This window comes from Salmo salar, chromosome 20 (genome assembly GCF_965601325.2).
Source record: "Salmo salar chromosome 20, fSalSal1, whole genome shotgun sequence".
Lineage (NCBI taxonomy): Eukaryota > Metazoa > Chordata > Actinopteri > Salmoniformes > Salmonidae > Salmo > Salmo salar.
Genome location: NC_138310.1, coordinates 17119200 through 17137664, shown reverse-complemented (window position 1 = coordinate 17137664; position 18465 = coordinate 17119200). Strand labels below are relative to the sequence as shown.

General features: G+C 42.7%; 1 protein-coding gene across 1 annotated transcript; it reads right to left on the bottom strand.

The window, feature by feature from the left end:
* Positions 1-151: 151 nt before the first annotated feature.
* On the bottom strand, positions 152-16914 carry LOC106580033 (glycine dehydrogenase (decarboxylating), mitochondrial). Its single transcript, XM_014160592.3, has 25 exons — positions 16225-16914; positions 15970-16048; positions 12095-12230; positions 11482-11646; positions 11223-11300; positions 10973-11120; positions 10431-10627; positions 10137-10233; positions 8973-9078; positions 8600-8739; positions 8082-8162; positions 7822-7919; positions 7645-7729; positions 7453-7494; positions 6804-6946; positions 6245-6320; positions 4799-4924; positions 4399-4548; positions 2638-2750; positions 2200-2341; positions 1917-2028; positions 1711-1806; positions 1285-1457; positions 898-978; positions 152-707 (listed from the first exon to the last, which is right to left on the bottom strand). Exons 1-25 carry the CDS (start codon positions 16507-16509, stop codon positions 567-569), a joined length of 3090 nt encoding a protein of 1029 aa, XP_014016067.1. The 5' UTR covers positions 16510-16914; the 3' UTR covers positions 152-566.
* Positions 16915-18465: the final 1551 nt, after the last annotated feature.

The window sequence follows — 18465 nt, the reverse complement described above, 5'->3', positions numbered from 1 at the left end:
TGGTGATAAAAAACCTCTCAATGTCCAGATGTATTAGTATTGTGTCCCACAGAACAAATCATGTGGCAAACCATGTGAGACAGAACAAGTGCTGGTATTCCAACAGTCACATCTAGCTGGCAGTCTACTTCCAAAACTGAACAAGAAAAGATCCAGACAATCAATGTTTATTACAACTATTTTTCCTAACAAGTAATTTAAAGATTATTAACTTTCTTTATCCCCAAAAAGTATTAACATCAAGACTAACGTTAGTATAAGTAATTAGGCAAACAAGTGTCAAAATACACATTTAAAAATGTTCATACACGAAACAGATGGCAAATAAAGAACAACCCTACACAAGTTGAGATATACGTTTTTTGGGCCAATCCTAGACTTTAGAGAATAAAACAGCATGAAGGGAGAGTCAAGGCAACTATTTGTACAACATAGAATATAGACAGAGTTGAGGCACCAAGGGCACATCACGGAAATACAGAAAAAAGATAACACAACTCTTCATGGACTTTCAGAATTTGGAAGTGTGATGAACGATGAGGGCTGGTATAACAGAGGCGTTAGTGTCATGAGGAAGCTCTCTTCTCCTCATATGGTGACTCGTACACATCCATAGGGGGGCAAGTGCAGACCAAGTGCTGGTCACCGTATATGTCGTCGATCCTGGAGATGGATGGCCAGAACTTGGTCTCTGGCCTCACAAATGGCTGGAAGTTTTAAAATGAGAAACATTTGCGTTTACCATGCTTACAATTTGTTAACATTAATACAGAGAGAGTCAAATAATCTGTGTATAATGATTTTGGTAAATCAAATTGTAAACCGAGCCATTTTTTTCCTCAATGGGAAGTGGAGTTGGTAGTGTGTGTTGTGATGTTTTCCAGAGGGAAGACTCACCAGGGGGAAAGCAGCATACTCCCTGGAGTAGGGCCTGTCCCAGGTGGAGGAGGTGATGCTCGCCAGGGAGTGAGGGGCCATCTGTGGACACAGACAGACCCAAGTAAACACCTATTTTAGCTGCTCTGGCAACATACCTCAACTCTTGCAACATTTAGGTCCTATGAATAAAGCACTGATTTTTTATAACACCAGAGTGGTATGTCTTATCACAATCAGTTGTTATAACTTAGGTTGAAATATAGGAGGCTATCACACACACACACACACACCTATTTAATTAAGGAAAATAACTATGAGTTTATAGACCATTCTATGTAGCTGATTGCATGGCTTAATACACACAGAGTGTAAATTGTGTCTATGAGTCAGGCCAGTGCAGTGCACCTTCAGTGGGTTAACGCGGGCATCCATCCTGCCTTCCTCAATGTCTGCTATTTCCTGTCTGATTCCCATCAACGCATCACAGAAGCGGTCCATCTCTGCCTTGTCCTCCGATTCCGTGGGCTCGATCATCAGGGTTCCTGCCACGGGCCACGACATGGTGGGTGCATGGAAACCTGGCCAGGGTCAGATACAGAGGGGGATGAGGAGAGGGCTCAGTTAAATAAAAAAATGTAAAAAACATTACTTTAAATATATGTACTTAAGTAAGCAGGTCCTGTGTGTGGAATGTGGGGGATCCATTTGCATATATATATATATATTTGCAATTATTTTTTACATAAGATACAGAAGTAGACCCTGTTGACTTTTAAGCAGTACCAAACTATCCGTAAATGCAATGTTGTGAATATCCATGTTCCAGCTCACCATAATCCTGTAGCCTTTTTGCCACATCCACCGCTTCAATGTTGGCGGTCTTCTTGAATGGCCTCACATCCAAAATAAATTCGTGGGCACAAAAACCTGTGGACCCAAAAAAATCTGTGTTAAGAAAATCAACATTTGCTAGTGTTGGCCGATTACTGATGGACACAGGACACCATACTTGGGTGAATAGGACCAACACCACTCACCTTTCCTGCCTTTGAAGAGGATCTTGTAGTGGCTCTCTAATCTCTTGGCCATGTAGTTGGCATTAAGGATAGCCACCTCTGTGGCATGAACCAGTCCCTTGGCTCCCATCATCTACACAGTAGGATCCAAAAGGGTATCAACGCATGTACTAAACTGGTACGTCCCCACTTCAGTTGCCTTTAAAGACCTTTAAAGTATCACCAATAGCACTATTCTAACAAATCTATCATTATCTTTATTTACATTTCATGGCACTGAACCATAGGGTACACTGGTGCTGACCTTGATGTAAGCCCAAGAGATGGGCAGAATGGCACTGGAGCCCCAGGGGGCAGCACTGATGGTGCCCAGGGAGCTGGACATGTTGCCTGCTGACATGCTGACCACTGGGTGGCAGGGCAGGAACGGGGCGAGGTGCTCCTTCCTGTTCAACATGCACTCCATTAAGTCATCAAAAGTCATTCATTGTTCACTTTTAAGTCATGTTTTGCACAAAAAGATTGTGCCAGTAGTGTTTCCTTACCATGTATGCACGCATTACTGAGTCACTACAGATAAAAGTGTCTACTAAATGGCATACATATATTATGTGACCTGACCAGGACAAAACTCCCCATTTATAATGGATTTGGCCAGTTATATTCCTTTGGGCAGGTTCAGTTTTTGTACTTAGTCCATTACTGTGCATTTGATGGAAACAATCCCGTTATGGTCACTTACACTCCGATAGGTCCCATCCCTGGTCCTCCGCCCCCGTGGGGGATACAGAAGGTCTTGTGGAGGTTCAAGTGAGACACGTCAGATCCGTAGTCACCAGGACGACACAAGCCCACCTGTAGAGAGCAGAGCAGGCAGGAGAGAGAGAGGAGATTACAGGGTGATAGAAAGACAATTCTCCATAGTTACATTTCCTCTTATCTGCAGAAGCGGGTGCTACTGTACTGGTGGAGGGTAAAATGCATTCAAAATAATCTTTCAAACGTAATTGCTCAAATACTTGATCCTGCCTGGAATACCAAATGTTTGTTTATTTGCACGTTTGGGACTACTGCATTGCTTCTGTTGCCCCAGGCAAGCTCTATGAAGCACAGCCTAACTATGTGAATGATTTGAAATACTATTTGAATCCATGTCTGCAATGCACGAGGTAGTGAAACATGTTATTCATATGAAAGAGGGTTCCCCCCCCACCACTCCACATCGAAATATCCCTGCCCTTAGGATCCTGTGTAGACTAACTATGCAAGAGGCCACTGCTGACAGGGGAGGAAAAGCATGAGAAAGTTGACCTCTGCTCAAGAAAGGAATTTTGGGGTGTGGCGCTCAGACCGATGGCTATTGGTGCAAGGAGGTTTGAAGAAATGTGTAATCTGCATTTTTCACAGACTTGTGGTCAAAGGTCACTCACTGTACGCTGTGGAATAGTCACCGCACACCCATGCGCTCCCTGGGAGCCTTGTAAAAATGCCATGTTCAAATGCCTCAAATAAATAACTAAATAATATACACTACATGACCAAAAGTAGTGTTGAAAAGTATGTGGACAACTGCTCGTCGAACACCTCTTTCCAAAATCATGGGCATTAATATGGAGTTGATCCCCTTTTTGCTGCTAGAACAGCCTCGACTCTTCTGGGAAGTCTTTCCACTAGATGTTGGAACATTGCTTTGGGGACTTGCTTCTATTCGCCAAAAGAGCATTAGTGAGGTCGGGCGATTAGGCCTTGCTCACAGTCGGCATTCCAATTCATCCCAAAGGTGTTCGATGGGGTTGAGGTCACACCAATCTCGACAAACCACTTCTGTATGCACCTCGCTTTGTGCACAGGGGCATTATCATGCTGAAACAGAAAAGGAACTTCCCCAAACTGTTGCCAAAAAGTAAGAAGCACAGAATCGTCTAGAATGTCATTGTATGCTGTAGCATTAAGATTTCCCTTCACTGGAACCAAGCCCACACCATGAAAAACAGCCCCTAGACATTTCCACTTCACAATAACAGCACTTACAGTTGACCGGGGCAACTCTAGCAGTTTGACAAACTGATTTATTGGAAAGGTCGCCTCCTATGACGGTGCCACGTTGAAAGTCACTGAGCTCTTCAGTAAGGCCATTCTACTGCCAATGTTTGTCTATGGAAATTGCATGGCTGTGTGCTTGATTATGTATGCAACGGGTGTGGCTGAAATAGCCAAATCCACTCATTTGAAATGGTGTCCACATTCTTGTGTGTGTGTATACACACACGCACAGAGTATCTCAACTAACTCAAATAATTTATGGTTGATGGGTCCATGATTCAGTTAACACCTGGATAAGCAACCCAATGTGTTATTTTCATTATTTTAGCAAAAAGGGTCAAAGTTTTACTATACAAAATAGTTTATATAAACACACTGTTCAACTTAAAAAGTATCTATGCAGTATGTCCACACAAAAACATACTTTATCAGCAAGGTGACAAGCATATACTCTTCTCACCTGTGCGTTCATATTAGCACCGTCCAGGTAGACCTGTCCTCCGTTCTGGTGGATGAGATTGCAAACATCATCAATGCTCTCCTCAAACACACCAAAGGTGGAGGGGTACGTTATCATCATGGCTGCCAGGTTAGCCTTGTGTTTGTCCACCTAAGAGAGGAATAATGGGTTAGTCTGTGTGACTCTGCAATGCGAGAGGCCACTTTTAAGGGGGCTAATTCACTGCTGGTTGCACGACCGGTAGATAGTGACCACCGACTCTCTGGCCATCATGTTTCTCAATTATTCTTTGTGCCTAGATTTAAAAGCATTTGAGGGGATACTCAAGATCATTGGTTATATTGAAAGGCTCTTCTGTAACAGTGAGCTTATTATCAGAATGGCTCCAACCAGCTATTACCAGATCCTTGAGGTTTGCCATGTCAATGTTGCCATCCTTGTCCACCTCCACCACCTGCACCTTCATGCCAGCCATCTGGGCACTGGCTGGGTTGGTACCATGGGCTGACTTGGGGATCAGACAAACCTGAGCAAAATAGAAAACATCAAAGACAGTTACAATCAGACCATCACAAAGTAAAAGAGAGCCAACTAGGCCTAAGCAAGTCAACCATTACAGCGTTAGAGTCCTAACATTTCTTTGTGCAAATCTCCAAGTGACATCAATGCAAAATAGGTAATCAGCTGATTTTATCCCTTATTAGGTGACTTATTTATACATTTTCAACAATGTTACAGGGACACGAATACCTGTGTGTTTGTTGGGTAACATTTACATTTCCCCCCTGACGGGAAAAACAGCCGCGCTCAATCGGTTTTGCCCATGACTTGCTGATCCCAAAGTCTTAAAATCACCAAATATGGGATCTTGAAATCAAGTAACCTCCAGGTAGTGTTGGGTTTTCTGTCCTTTATTTGCACAACTGTGGACATTGACTGTTTGAAAAGCTCACACCACTATCTAAGATGTGCTTATAAGGGAGTTGTTATTTTTGATAGTGGTGGGAGCTCTTGAAACAAATGGCAAATTACAAAACGGGAAATCTACTTGAACACCCAGTCTTATCTCCAGTCACGGTTGTGATACTTAGATTTACATTTGAGTAATTTAGCAGACGCTCTCATCCAGAGCTAGTCTACTTGAGGACTTTCAAACAGTTCCTGTATATTCAAAACGCGCTATTCTTCAGAAGGCTTTTCCAATACAATGTCTGTCGGCAAACGAGTGGATGATTATCTTTGCCATCATACCTATAAGCGGTCTGTACCTAAAACAAGTCTCTTGATGGCTTTACATGCGCTGATAAAAAAATTATTGTAGGCAGGTCTAAGTATCCAGTGTGTAATACCATGTGACACGCTTATTACAGGCTGTTCAAAGGGAAATGGCTGACTACAGCAAACATTCAGGCTGAAAATTTATTAGGGTCTTCATTTATAGTACATACACCCCCACATTTCTGACAATATACTCCCAAAAATAATACTGTAATTTTATAATATACATTTTATTGCGATAACAATTAACAAAGGGTGGACATACTAGCCTAGAGGATAGAGCGTTGGGCCAGTAACCGAAAGCTGACAAGGTAAAAATCTGTCGTTCTGCCACTGAGCAAGGCAGTTAACCCACTGTTCCCCGGGCGGAGAAGATGTGGATGTCGATTATGGCAGCCCCCTGCACCTCTCTGATTCGGAGGGGTTGGGTTAAATGCGGAAGACACACTTCAGTTGTACAACTGACTAGGTATCCCCCTTTCCCGATCCCATACTGCATGACTCTGCAGGGCCTAGTACGTGTTCTAGCAAAAATGAGTGTGTTTCGTTTCATTAGAACCATACTTACTGTTCTATGGGCATCTCCTTTAGAGTTCAGGTAGGCTTTGATGGCAGCGAGGCCAGCGTATTCTCCCTGAGCGCCACTGAAAGACAAGGTCATCCAGTTTGTTAATGTACCAGCCACATGCTCAGAAACATGCGCCCAGTGAAGTCCTGTCTCAGCATAATCATCAAACGTACCAAGTTCTAAGGTAGGTCAATGGGCTTTACAGTAACTGTAAAGGGAAAGCATAGACTAAGTTGAACAACCATACCGCTATCTTTCCATCTAGGCCAATGTCGCACGGTGTGCTATACATCAGCCCAGATAATACTGAATAAGTGGGGGTGGGGGGACTTGGAACCATAGAGATATCAGCTACAAAGCTAGCTTTGATAGTTAAATGATCAAGTAAAATGACCTGAACTAAATCCAAGAATCCATTGACAGTGAGGTAAATCACAGTTTGGAAAATCACGCTCAGATGATGTGTGGGAAACTGACATCCCAGTTGGTCATGAATCCCCCCCCCCCCCCCACACACAAACATACACACACAGAATGTTGGTGTCAGTGAGGGGCTTACCTGTTGGGTTGGAAGGAGATCTTGTCATAGCCAGTCACCTCACAGAGGTCCTTCTCCAGCTGCCTGAAGAGCTGCTGGTAACCCTCAGCCTGGTCCAGGGGACAGAAGGGGTGAAGGTTGGCAAACTCATTCCAGGTGATGGGCTAAAACAGTTGGAAAGAGGGAACAATGGGAAAAATAGTCATAACAAGGTAACCTAAAGTGTTCTTCAGAACACCACCATTAAAAAAAATGACTGCAGTAATCAGGGTAAAAAGGGGACATACACAGAGTGTACAAAACATGAAAGCTATGATCCCTTATTGATGTCACCTGTTAAATCCAATTCAGTCAGTGTAGATGAAGAGGAGGAGAGGTTAAAGAAGGATTTTTTTCACTCAATACTAGGGAGGTGTATTAATGTTTTGTACAAAGAGAGATATTATCCAGGGTTGGGTTCAATTAAAATTGAAGGTAGTCAATTCAGGCACTGATTGGATATTAAAATAATAAAAATAAACTTTAAATAAATAGCTTTTACTTTTAAGTTTATTGAGAAATCATTAAATACATGCCCTTTTCTTTTTTTATTATTGAACTGGAATTTCAGTTTATGTCCTGAATTGACTGCCTTTAATTCGAATTTACCCCAACCCTGTTATTAACTCACCATGAGCTCTGAAGAACTGTTCAGCTTCATTGTGCAGGAACCCTGACATGGCAAACAAAATCGATATTAAAAATGATGATAGCCCACTAATCTTTACAGTGGTTTGCAGTTTTTTTGTGTAGTATTCAGATCATGTGAAAAGCACCATGTCTAAAGTAAAACATGTCTCATTTGCTTTCCCATGAGACTCACCAGTGGGATCATGCTGTGAACCAGAGAGATGTCCTTGTTCTCCAGGCGTTTCATGTAGCGCACAATGTTGGTCTCGGAGTGGTAACTGCACGGGGACGAAGAATCAGAGTGAATCAAGATTATCCTCATCACGCCCAGGCCAGTACTGGAATTTGAGTTTGTTACAAACAGACCAACCTGTTGAAGACTGCGTGGGTGAGGTACTTGCTGGTCCTCTTGAAAGGACTACCGATAATGCCTTTCACCCTTTCACCCATCTTTTCAGCAATGAGCTCCTGTAAATTGAGATTTAATGGAATTATATATGGGATAGCTGAAATCAAAGTGTTTGTCCCATGGCTTCAAGATGCATCTTTTGCACTCACTCTTAAGATAGCAATCGGGTCAATGCGGAGTTTATGCATACTCCTATACGGAATATTGAAATCAAAACGTACCGCTGAGGATTCACATCCAAAGACCCAGAGCAGATCGTCCAAGTCCCTCTCTTTCACCGTCTCATCCAGAGACACACCTAACTAGGGAAACACAGGAATCATTTCAGAGTGAAAGAAATGTGTGTGTATATAAAGCATAAATGAACATGGCCACATGTGGCTTATTCACAGGGGTGCCAATTCTACAATGCTGCAGATAGATATTTAATGAGTAGAGCTCAAATGACTCTACAATACATTTCTATCTGAACGTTCTGTAACACTTCACCATCCGGAACTAGCCCCTGGTTTTATCTATAGGGGGGACTCAATGTAAGAGTATCTATGCTTCCGTGTGCTTTATTCACAAAATGATTCGACAACATATTCTAAGGGTCAAACATTGTCAATAAAGCACATGGGAGCATGGACTGAAGTGTGATGAGTGTTTTGTTGTACCTTTGTTGACCTGCTTACAGTAGGAACACTGGATGGACGCGCATGTAATCTGTTCCTAAACCGTATCTGGTACTACTCACCACTCCCTCGCCATAAACACGCAGGTTGATCTCTCTCTGGACAGCCCTCGCCAGGATGTCCTTGGCTGCCACACTGCAGCCAACCTTCAGCGTGTCAAAGAACATCTCGCTGTGCAGCCTGTGTCCGGCCCGCTTCAGACCTGATACAAAGGGAGGGAGAGAAAGACATTTCTAAAAACTCGGTATCATTCATAATTTATCTAAAGAGAAGCAATGTCACTATTTCTTTCTCAATACACTTTTGTGATTGAATTAGGTCACGGCTGATTGACATAAGCCCTAAGTGTTGTGATGTAAGAGAAGAGGAGTTGGCAGATATAAAGCAATGCACTGCTAAAATGAATATGTGCAGTGAGAGTGTTGGAGGACATACCCTCAGCCAGGATCAGTGCAGCATTATGTGTCCTCTCAGCAATGTGCTTTAAGCCCTGGGGTCCATGATACACTCCAAACATGGCTGCCATGTTGGCCAGCAGAGCCTGAAAGAGACATATACAGTTTGAAGGTGAGAGAAAGTTGTTTAAAAATATACTTAGAAAAACGCAGACAACCACTACATCTAGTTTATTTTTTATTTTAAATTTACACAAAAAAAACTGCTCCGGGGCAAAGTGTGTCGGTATTGTAAGGAGGCTCAGTGTGTCGGTATTGTAAGGAGGCTCAGTGTGTCGGTATTGTAAGGAGGCTCAGTGTGTCGGTATTGTAAGGAGGCTCAGTGTGTCGGTATTGTAAGGAGGCTCAGTGTGTCGGTATTGTAAGGAGGCTCAGTGTGTCGGTATTGTAAGGAGGCTCAGTGTGTCGGTATTGTAAGGAGGCTCAGTGTGTCGGTATTGTAAGGAGGCTCAGTGTGTCGGTATTGTAAGGAGGCTCAGTGTGTCGGTATTGTAAGGAGGCTCAGTGTGTCGGTATTGTAAGGAGGCTCAGTGTGTCATGTTAGGTTCTTATTTTTCAGAGTAAGTAACTCACGGACACTAGAGAAGCTTTAACCAAGTTTAATTCTTCCCAAGGGACCTGTACAGCTGTAATTCAGACAGAAAAACATTTCTCACCATCACAGTTATATACATCCCACTTAAGACACTCCTCCTTCTCTCCAATCCTTACATCTTATGGTTCAACAGGAAGAGGGTTAAATGGGTAACAGGATACCAAACCCTTATTACTCACTTAAGGGAATCTGTCCACACCTCCTGACCTCAACCCCTCCTTCACCGAATCCACAGATGTGCATCTGTCTCCCCCATCTCAACACGTTGCTCTCCTCCCTTCCACCCAACACATTCCAAAGCTATCCGTCTTCCCACAGAGAACCCTTAACTTCTGACCTAAACCCAGTCTCTTTCACTCTTTCTATTCAAGGCTTCTTCTCTATCATTTATTTCATATCTCAATGTTCAAAGTTTAGCCGATTCCAACAGTCAATATTGGATGGAGGCTCAGTGTGTCAATATTGGATGGAGGCTCAGTGTGTCAATATTGGATGGAGGCTCAGTGTGTCAATATTGGATGGAGGCTCAGTGTGTCGGTTGTACAGTACCTGCGCAGTGCAGATGTTACTTGTGGCCTTGTCTCTGCGGATGTGCTGCTCTCTGGTCTGCAGGGCTAGGCGGTACACCTCCTTACCAGCGGCATCCCTGCAGTGAAAAAGGGACATTTAAAACAAATGTACATCAAGATATTGTCTTTATGTATGTATGTGTCTTTTAGACTATGAGCAAGTATGATATAAAGTAAATCTCGATATGCTCCTTATATTGCCCAACATTGAACAACTTCAAGAGATCTGACTTCCATTCTGAACAGGACCGATGTGAATCTCAAGGGCTCTCACCTAGTCACTCCCACCATCCTGCCAGGCATCATCCTGACCAGGTTTTCTTTGACAGAGAAGAAGGCAGCGTGGGGACCACCATAGCAGAGAGGTACCCCGAACCTCTGGGAGCTGCCCAGGGCGATGTCCACCCCAAATTCTCCAGGGGGGCGTAGCACACACAGGGCCAGCAGGTCAGTGGCACAGCAAGCCAGAGCCTACAGGGATGAGAGACGGTGAGCCTTCATACACTTAGGTACCAAACTGGAATCACCACATCCTATACTTTCTCACGTGCCCACTGTTCAACCAAAGACCTGCATCAAAGTGAATCACTGTGAATATATGTGGCGTAGCAAGAAGGGATCCTTTCCTACCAAACCAGGAGCGACAAATCCAAATAAGTCTACCAAACCCCCACCCCAATTTACTTGAAGATATATTTTATTTAACCTTTATTTAACTAGGCAAGTCAGTTAAGAACAAATTTCAATGACGGCCTAGGAACAGTGGGTTAACTGCCTTGTTCAGGGGCAGAACGTCAGACATGGCGGCTCTCTTACCCCTCCCTTGTGAGCGCGGTCCACCAGCGCGGTTAAGTCCTCCACTCTGCCGTCGGTGTCTGGGTACTGGAACAGCACCCCGCTCACATCCTTCCCACTGAAGTCCATCTCATGAGGCAGCTTCAGCATTGTCTTCACCCCGATGTAGCTGTTAGTCAACAATCACAGAGCAGAGCACCCAATAGTGAGGATGCTGCTTTTGGTACACAGTTCTAACCTTGTTCCTGAAGTATTGAAAGGATGCCCGTACTTGGCTCTTGTCTGCACTACAGCGATCGTCTGAGGATGGCAACGTGGGTCAATGTAGAACGTCCTTCTCTTGTTCTGTCTGTGGGGAGCATGTAACAAAAGAATTATGAACACCTGTAGGGCCAGGAGTTTTTCCTGACTAAGCCTGGGCCTGGGCCCAATTTATAGACTACAACTAGACCCTATACATGAACTTTACTAAATTAACTGTCCTTTATTGGTCAACCACTCTCTCCCACTTGTGTTTATTCTCGCCTCACCTATGGCAGAGCTGCATGGCCTCGGCGGCAGCTGTTGCCTCATCCAACAGAGAGGCGTTGGCTACAGCCATGCCCGTGATGTCACAGATCATGGTCTGGTAGTTGAGCAGACTCTCCAGGCGACCTTGAGCCACCTCGGGCTGATAGGGGGTGTACTGAGTCACCCTGACGAGAAGAGGATACAGAGAAATCATTAAAAGATACCCAGAAAAACAAGCTGGTTTTCAAGGAATCAAGACACTAGGCTGACGTGAGTGGAAGTTTACGAAGATAAGGAGAAAAATGCATTTGTAAAATGTAAAATCAAAGTGTTATGATTGAGAGTGTTGTCTCGTTTTAAGTTGAACAAATATGGATCACAAGATTCCACATGTGAGCATGTAATTTAATCCAGTGCAAACCTAATACTGGAAACTTGAGCATCAAGTCACAAGATTTCTGATTAGGGGCAAGTTCTTCTGCCATGTAGCAATTAGTGCTTTAATGACTAACAGAAGCCCATACATATACTTACCTTGAGTACACAATCAAATATAGCATGCCCTACTAAATGGGGACAACTTGGCTACAAGAAAAACATATCCCTCTGTGTGTGTGTCAAAGTGGCCCTTACCATCCCGAATTCTCTAGAAGGTTTCTCTGTATAACTGGAGGCACGGAGCAGTTGTAGTAGCCCATTCCGATGTAAGACCTCCACACCTTGTTCTTTGATGCAATCTTTTGGAGATGGTCCAAGACTTCATTCTCGCCTAGAGAAATAGCCATCACAATTGGTATCACATGCATTTGAGACAAAAAATGCATTTCAATAAAAAGGAATTTCTGATGTGTATGATGTATGTTTCCTTATTGGTTTGATTTAAATTAATAAAAATGCATCTTCATTTCAACTGCAAAACAGCACGAGATTGATGGCATCTTCTCTCCCATCTAGGCAGGTGGCTGCATTATGATTCCGGATCATCCTGACTCAGTCAGGATGGGGATGAGGCTTGCATGAAACCAACTTGAAAATGATTTTACACATCCATTTTCTGAACAACCCACCAAAACAAATGGGCAGTGACATCATATAGCATCAGATTTGCTTTCAAAATGGAGTGGATAGGAATTTAAACTAAACAGCTTTATGTGATTGGATGTGTAATCCACATCTCTGCGTGTCATGTTGTGTGAACTGTATACAACATTTTGGTACATGTCGAATGCATTTCCATTTGGTCATCATATTTCTATGCATTGGCGGGGACAATTATGTGCAACATATGGTCCCTTTCCCGATGGTTAGTTATCTAGCCTAATTCCTCAGTGCTGTGGCGGAGATCAGCCAATACACACAGAGACACTGGAATTCCTCAGGCATTCCATTGCTGCTTAGCAACTCCCTCAGCAAAGAATGGACAACACGACCCCTCTGAACCGAGTGGCCAAACTGCGCTCATATTCAGGATGAGCATTTCTCCTGTTATACACCACACAAAGATGTGAACATTTGCGGTTTGAATTTAGGTGGCACAAGACGTTTTTACTGGAAATCCATCCTGCATTTAAAAATGTGACGCTTTAGGACACAGCAGCACAAGATGGTGTTTGGAAATATCTAACATTAATAACAAAACAAGTGGAAGCATCATCAGTAGTAGAGGCCAGTGGTTTTGTGTGTGGGGCCGTAATGTGGATTTGCACATTTCATCAAAGGGGAGTTTCACTATGGTCGCAAAGATCCTCAAAGCAACAGAAAAGCCTGATTCAGAACCATTGTTGAGGAGAGAATCCTTTGCTGGCTTTGCAAACCAAGCTTCTCCAACCTAAACAAGCAAAAACCAGTATGGCCATCAGTCTGTTCCTTCATGCATGGCTTGCTACATAACGGAACGTGACAGAGGCAGAAAGGAGTGACCGAAGGTGGTATTAAACCCCCCGATCCACGGACCTTATTATCCAACCTAGAATAAGGTCCAAGCAATATTCAGTCAACCATTTTGCAAATAGCAAGTGGCAGATACTGTGTTCTGTTCTAACATGTGACTAGTAGTACAGTGTTATTTCAGAGTACACTAGGCAAAGTCTTCATTACCAATTGAAGGACTTATTCCTCTCCCCCAAGATGAGCACTTCTGAAATATACTACATGACCAAAAGTATGTGGACACCTGCTCGTCGAACATCTCACTGCAAAATCATGGGCATTAATATGGAGTTGGTCCCTTCTTTGCTGCTGTAACAGCCTCTACTCTCCTGAGAAGGCTTTCCACTAGGTGTTGGAACATTGCTGTGGGGACTTGCTTCCATTCACCCACAAGAGCATTAGTGAGGTCGGGCACTGATGTTGGGCGATTAGGCCTGGCTCGTAATCAACGTTCCAATTCATGCCAAAGGTGTTCGACGGGGTTGAGGTCAGGGCTCTGTGCAGGCCAGTCAAGTTCTCCCACACCGATCTCGACAAACCATTTCTTTATGGACTTCGCTTTGTGCATGGTGGCATTGTCATGCTGAAAAAGGAAAGGGCCTTCCTAAAACTGTTTCCACAAAGTCGGAAGCACAGAATCGTCTAGAATGTCATTGTAGCATTAAGATTTCCCTTCACTGGAACTAAGGGGCCTATCCCGAACCATGAAAAAAAAACAGCCCCTGACCATTATTCCTTCTCCACCAAACTTTACAATTGGCACTATGCATTAGGGCAGGTAGCGTTCTCTTGGCATCCGCCAAACCCAGCTTCGTCTGTCTGACTGCCAGATGGACTTCCGTCTGACTGCTAGAACGCGTTTCCACTGCTCCAGCGTCCAATGGCGGTGAGCTTTACACCACTCCAGCCAACATTTGGCATTGCACATGGTGATCTTAGGCTTTTGTGGGGCTGCTCGGCCACGGAAACCCATGTCATGATACGGTAGTAAGTTTTGCAACGCGCTTCAGCACTCGGCGGTCCCTTTCTGTGAGCTTGTGTGGTCTACCACTTCGTGGCTGAGCCGTTGTTGCTTCTAGATGTTTCCACTTCCCAATAACATCACTTACAGTTGACCGGGGCAGCTCTAGCAGGGCAGAAATTTGACTTGTTGGAAAGGTGGCATCCGATGACGGTGCAACGTTGAATGTCACTGAGCTCTTCAGGACGGCCATTCTACTGCCAATGTTTAACTATGGAGATTGCATGGCTGTGTGCTCTATCTTATAAACCTGTCAGCAACTGGTGTGGCTGAAATAGCCAAATCCACTCATTTGAAGGGGTGTCCACACACTTTTGTATATAATATATAGTGTATCAGGATAGTGAAAACAATGACTAATGTAACTAATGTCAAATAGAAAATGATGTAACAATAATACTAGGAATTTTGACAGCTGAGCCAGTTTCACTATTGACCTCTGAAAACAATGTAGTAGTTTGTGTGACATTGATTATGGATCACTATCAAATGGAAAGAGTGCATTAGAGCATCAATGTACAGTAGTGAAAATATTGGCAAAATATGTATCATCTATGTTATTACAAATAATTGTCTTAAGCAATACTATTGCGTTTATTTACTTTGCATGTAATGCTTGTCTGTTTAATTTACTCTTGTTTAATTAATTGTATTATGGCCATATTGTCAGTTGCTTCAGAACTATTGTTTAAATAAATGTAATTTATTATACAAAACAAGGTAAAGTAGTAATACAATGTACTGCACTTGTCCAGAATAGTATGTGTTTAATAGCCTTGCAAATCTCTAGCAAGTGATCTGATATGTCTGTCTCTAATGGAATTATGCAGCATGGGTTTGCTAATGAAATACACCTCGCAAATGTAGATCTGCTGTAGACAAACCATTATTGATAGAAACACGTTTGAAAAGGTCTCACTACTCGCTCAATCAACTGAAACCAGTCTATTATTAAATGTGAAAAATATGTATTCAAGTAAGAAAAATAAAATAAATGCCTAACCCATCAAGGAATCTCATGAAGTTCCTTTTGTACATTTCATTCAACTGTGATGTAATGTTATAACCAGATTGAACTGGAGTTGGGACAGGAGCTCAAGGCTGAACTTTACACTCCAATTGCCATCCTATTAGCATCGGCTTCCCAACTGGAGATTGGTGCTGGTCATTGAGTTTCGCAAAAACAACTCCAAATATGTTCAAAGGAAGACTTAAGGGTGAAGAGCGCTTCACAATGGCACACAATAGGAGTGCAATCTACATTTCAGCCACTCGTTTGGCTTGATTTACACCCATTGTAGAATACAATTCAGAGATCAGTAAAATATATTGACTAAACATAAAGAGTGACATATGCAAGATTGATTAATAAATAATCAATTCAAGATGAATTTGTCAGGGATATCAACAGAAATACATTATAACGCACTTGTAAAGAAAAATCACAGGCTAGCAAATTCAGCAGTTTATAACATTGATGAGGCAATATATCTATTGAGAACACAAACATCAACAATAACACGTGCTGTCAAAGATGTTGGAAAGAAGAAACACTTACAGAGAGGATCATCCATTTTCATACTTCTTTGAATACGGATGGATTCTGGAACTGTATCTTCTATCAACTGGGCGATCGACTGAAAAGCAATACATGCTATACAAGTCAAAACCAACTGAACTTGTATAAATAGTTGCACGTTTACTGTATATGGTAAGAAACATGCAAGAGTGCCTGCCATGCATTGGATGGACACATTAGCTTACTTTCTGTCCTATAATTTCTCTCTTTATCCAAAATGTATTTAAATCTTACCTCAAGTCCAAGCACATTCAGCATCTCCCTTTTGTCCCTTTCACCTGGGCCAATGTGCCTCTCTGCAAAATCATCGTGTCTCGGCAGTATTCTGTCTATCTGTCTAGAAGCCGCATAGACTGTAGAAGTCCGTAGACCCCGTACAGTTGCACAAGCATTAAGTGTTTGGATTCTATTCTGTTGTTTCCCAAAGATACGGCTTTTACCATTAATGTGTCTGCAAGGTGCATGGGGATTCACAGACTTGGTGAATAGGATCCCCCATGACTTTGCACAGCTTTGCATTTTTAACTCACTAAAACGATAATGTAATATATATATATATATATATATATATATATATATATATATTAAAGAAATCCTTCAAGCGGCCGACCTCAACTGAATCCCTCAGACACTGCTCTGCTTTCTCCCAAAGTATCTGCAAACTACTTGAAACTGTTTAATTTATAAACCTGCCCATTCCACAAGAACTAACCAATCGATAAGAGAAAGGTCGCTGAATATGCCAGGCTCCACTGAGCCCGGAGACGGAAGCGAGACATTAAACTCCTTAATTTTTCTGTTTAAAATACAGTCAATGAAAGCAGACCAGACCCAGTTGCCAATGCATTGGTGCCTATGGGAGAGCCACCCCGTTTAGTAGACACATTTTTTTCCAATCATAAACGAGACATATATCCACCATCTGTCTCTATACCAATGTTGTGGCTCCCAGATTGCAACCTGCGTTTACACGGGATAGGCTACTATATGGACACGCCCGGTGCCAAATTCATGACGTATATCGCGCAGTTGAGAGATTCGCGCGACTCTTGGCGGCAGTAAAAAGCCATCGCCATCTGCACCTATTCAACATAGCCTAGATGTCCCTTTTTATTACTTCTAAATAAAATAACTTTTTGGGGTGCTCATACACTTACAATTATGTTTTGGTTCTTGCTTCAACGGCGCTAAGATTATATTTGGTTGTGATCTTTGCAAAATAGCTCATTTTGGATGCAGCCATTGTTAGCTAGAATGCTAACGCTCATTGATATCGGCTTTAGCAAAAGCTAGCCGAAGTGTTTGATGGTTGAAGTGTTTAAGTATACTGAACAAAAATATATACGCAACATGTAACATGCAACAATTTTAACGATTTTACTGAGTTACAGTTCATATTATGAAATCAGTCAATTGAAGTAAATTAATTCCATGGATTTCACATGACTGGGCAGTGACACAGCCATAGGTGGGCCTGGCTCACCCACTGTGGAGCCAGGCCCAGCCAATCAGAATTAGTTGTTCCCAACAAAAGGACTTTATTACAGATATAAATACTCCTCAGTTTCATCAGCTGTCCGGGTGATTGGTCTCAGACGATCCCGCAGGTGAAGAAGCCGGATGTGGAAGTCCTGAGCTGGCGTGGTTACACGTGGTCTGTGGTTGTGAGGCCGGTTGGACGTACTGCCAAATTCTCTAAAACAACATTGGAGGCGGCTTCTGGTAGAGAAATCAACATTACATTATCTGTCAACAGCTATGATGAACATTCCTGCAGTCAGCATGCCAATTCCATGCGCCCTCAAAACATCTGTGGCATTGAGTTGTGTGACAAAATGGCACATTTTAGAGTGTCATTTTATTGTCCCCAGCACAAGATGCACCTGTGTAACGATCATGCTGTTTAATCAGCTTCTTGATATGCCACACATGTCAGGTGGATGGATTACCTTGCTAAAGGAGAATTGCTCACTAACAGGGATGTAAACAAATGTGAGCACAAAATTTGAGACAAATTAGCTTTTTTGTGCATCTGGAACATTTCTGGGATCTTATTTAAACTCATGAAAAATGGGACCAACTCTTCAAATGTTGCATTTATATTTTTGTTCAGTATAAGTTGAGTAAAATGTTGCTTAACAAGTCACATAAGTCTGTGTGCATTAAGTGTTTGACATGATTTTTTTATGACTATGTCATCTCTGTTCCCACACAACTATCTGTAAGGTCCCTCAATCGAACAGTGAATTTCAAACACAGAGTCAACCACAAAGACTAGAGAGGTTTTTCAATGCACTGCAAAAAGGGAACCTATTGGTAGATGGGTAAAAAAAGCAGACATTGAATATCCCTTTGAGCATGGTGAAGTTATTAATTACACTTTGGATGGTGTATCAATACACCCAGTCACTACAAAGATGCAGGTGTCCTTCTTAACTCAGTTTCCGGAGAGGAAGGAAACCGCTCAGGGATTTC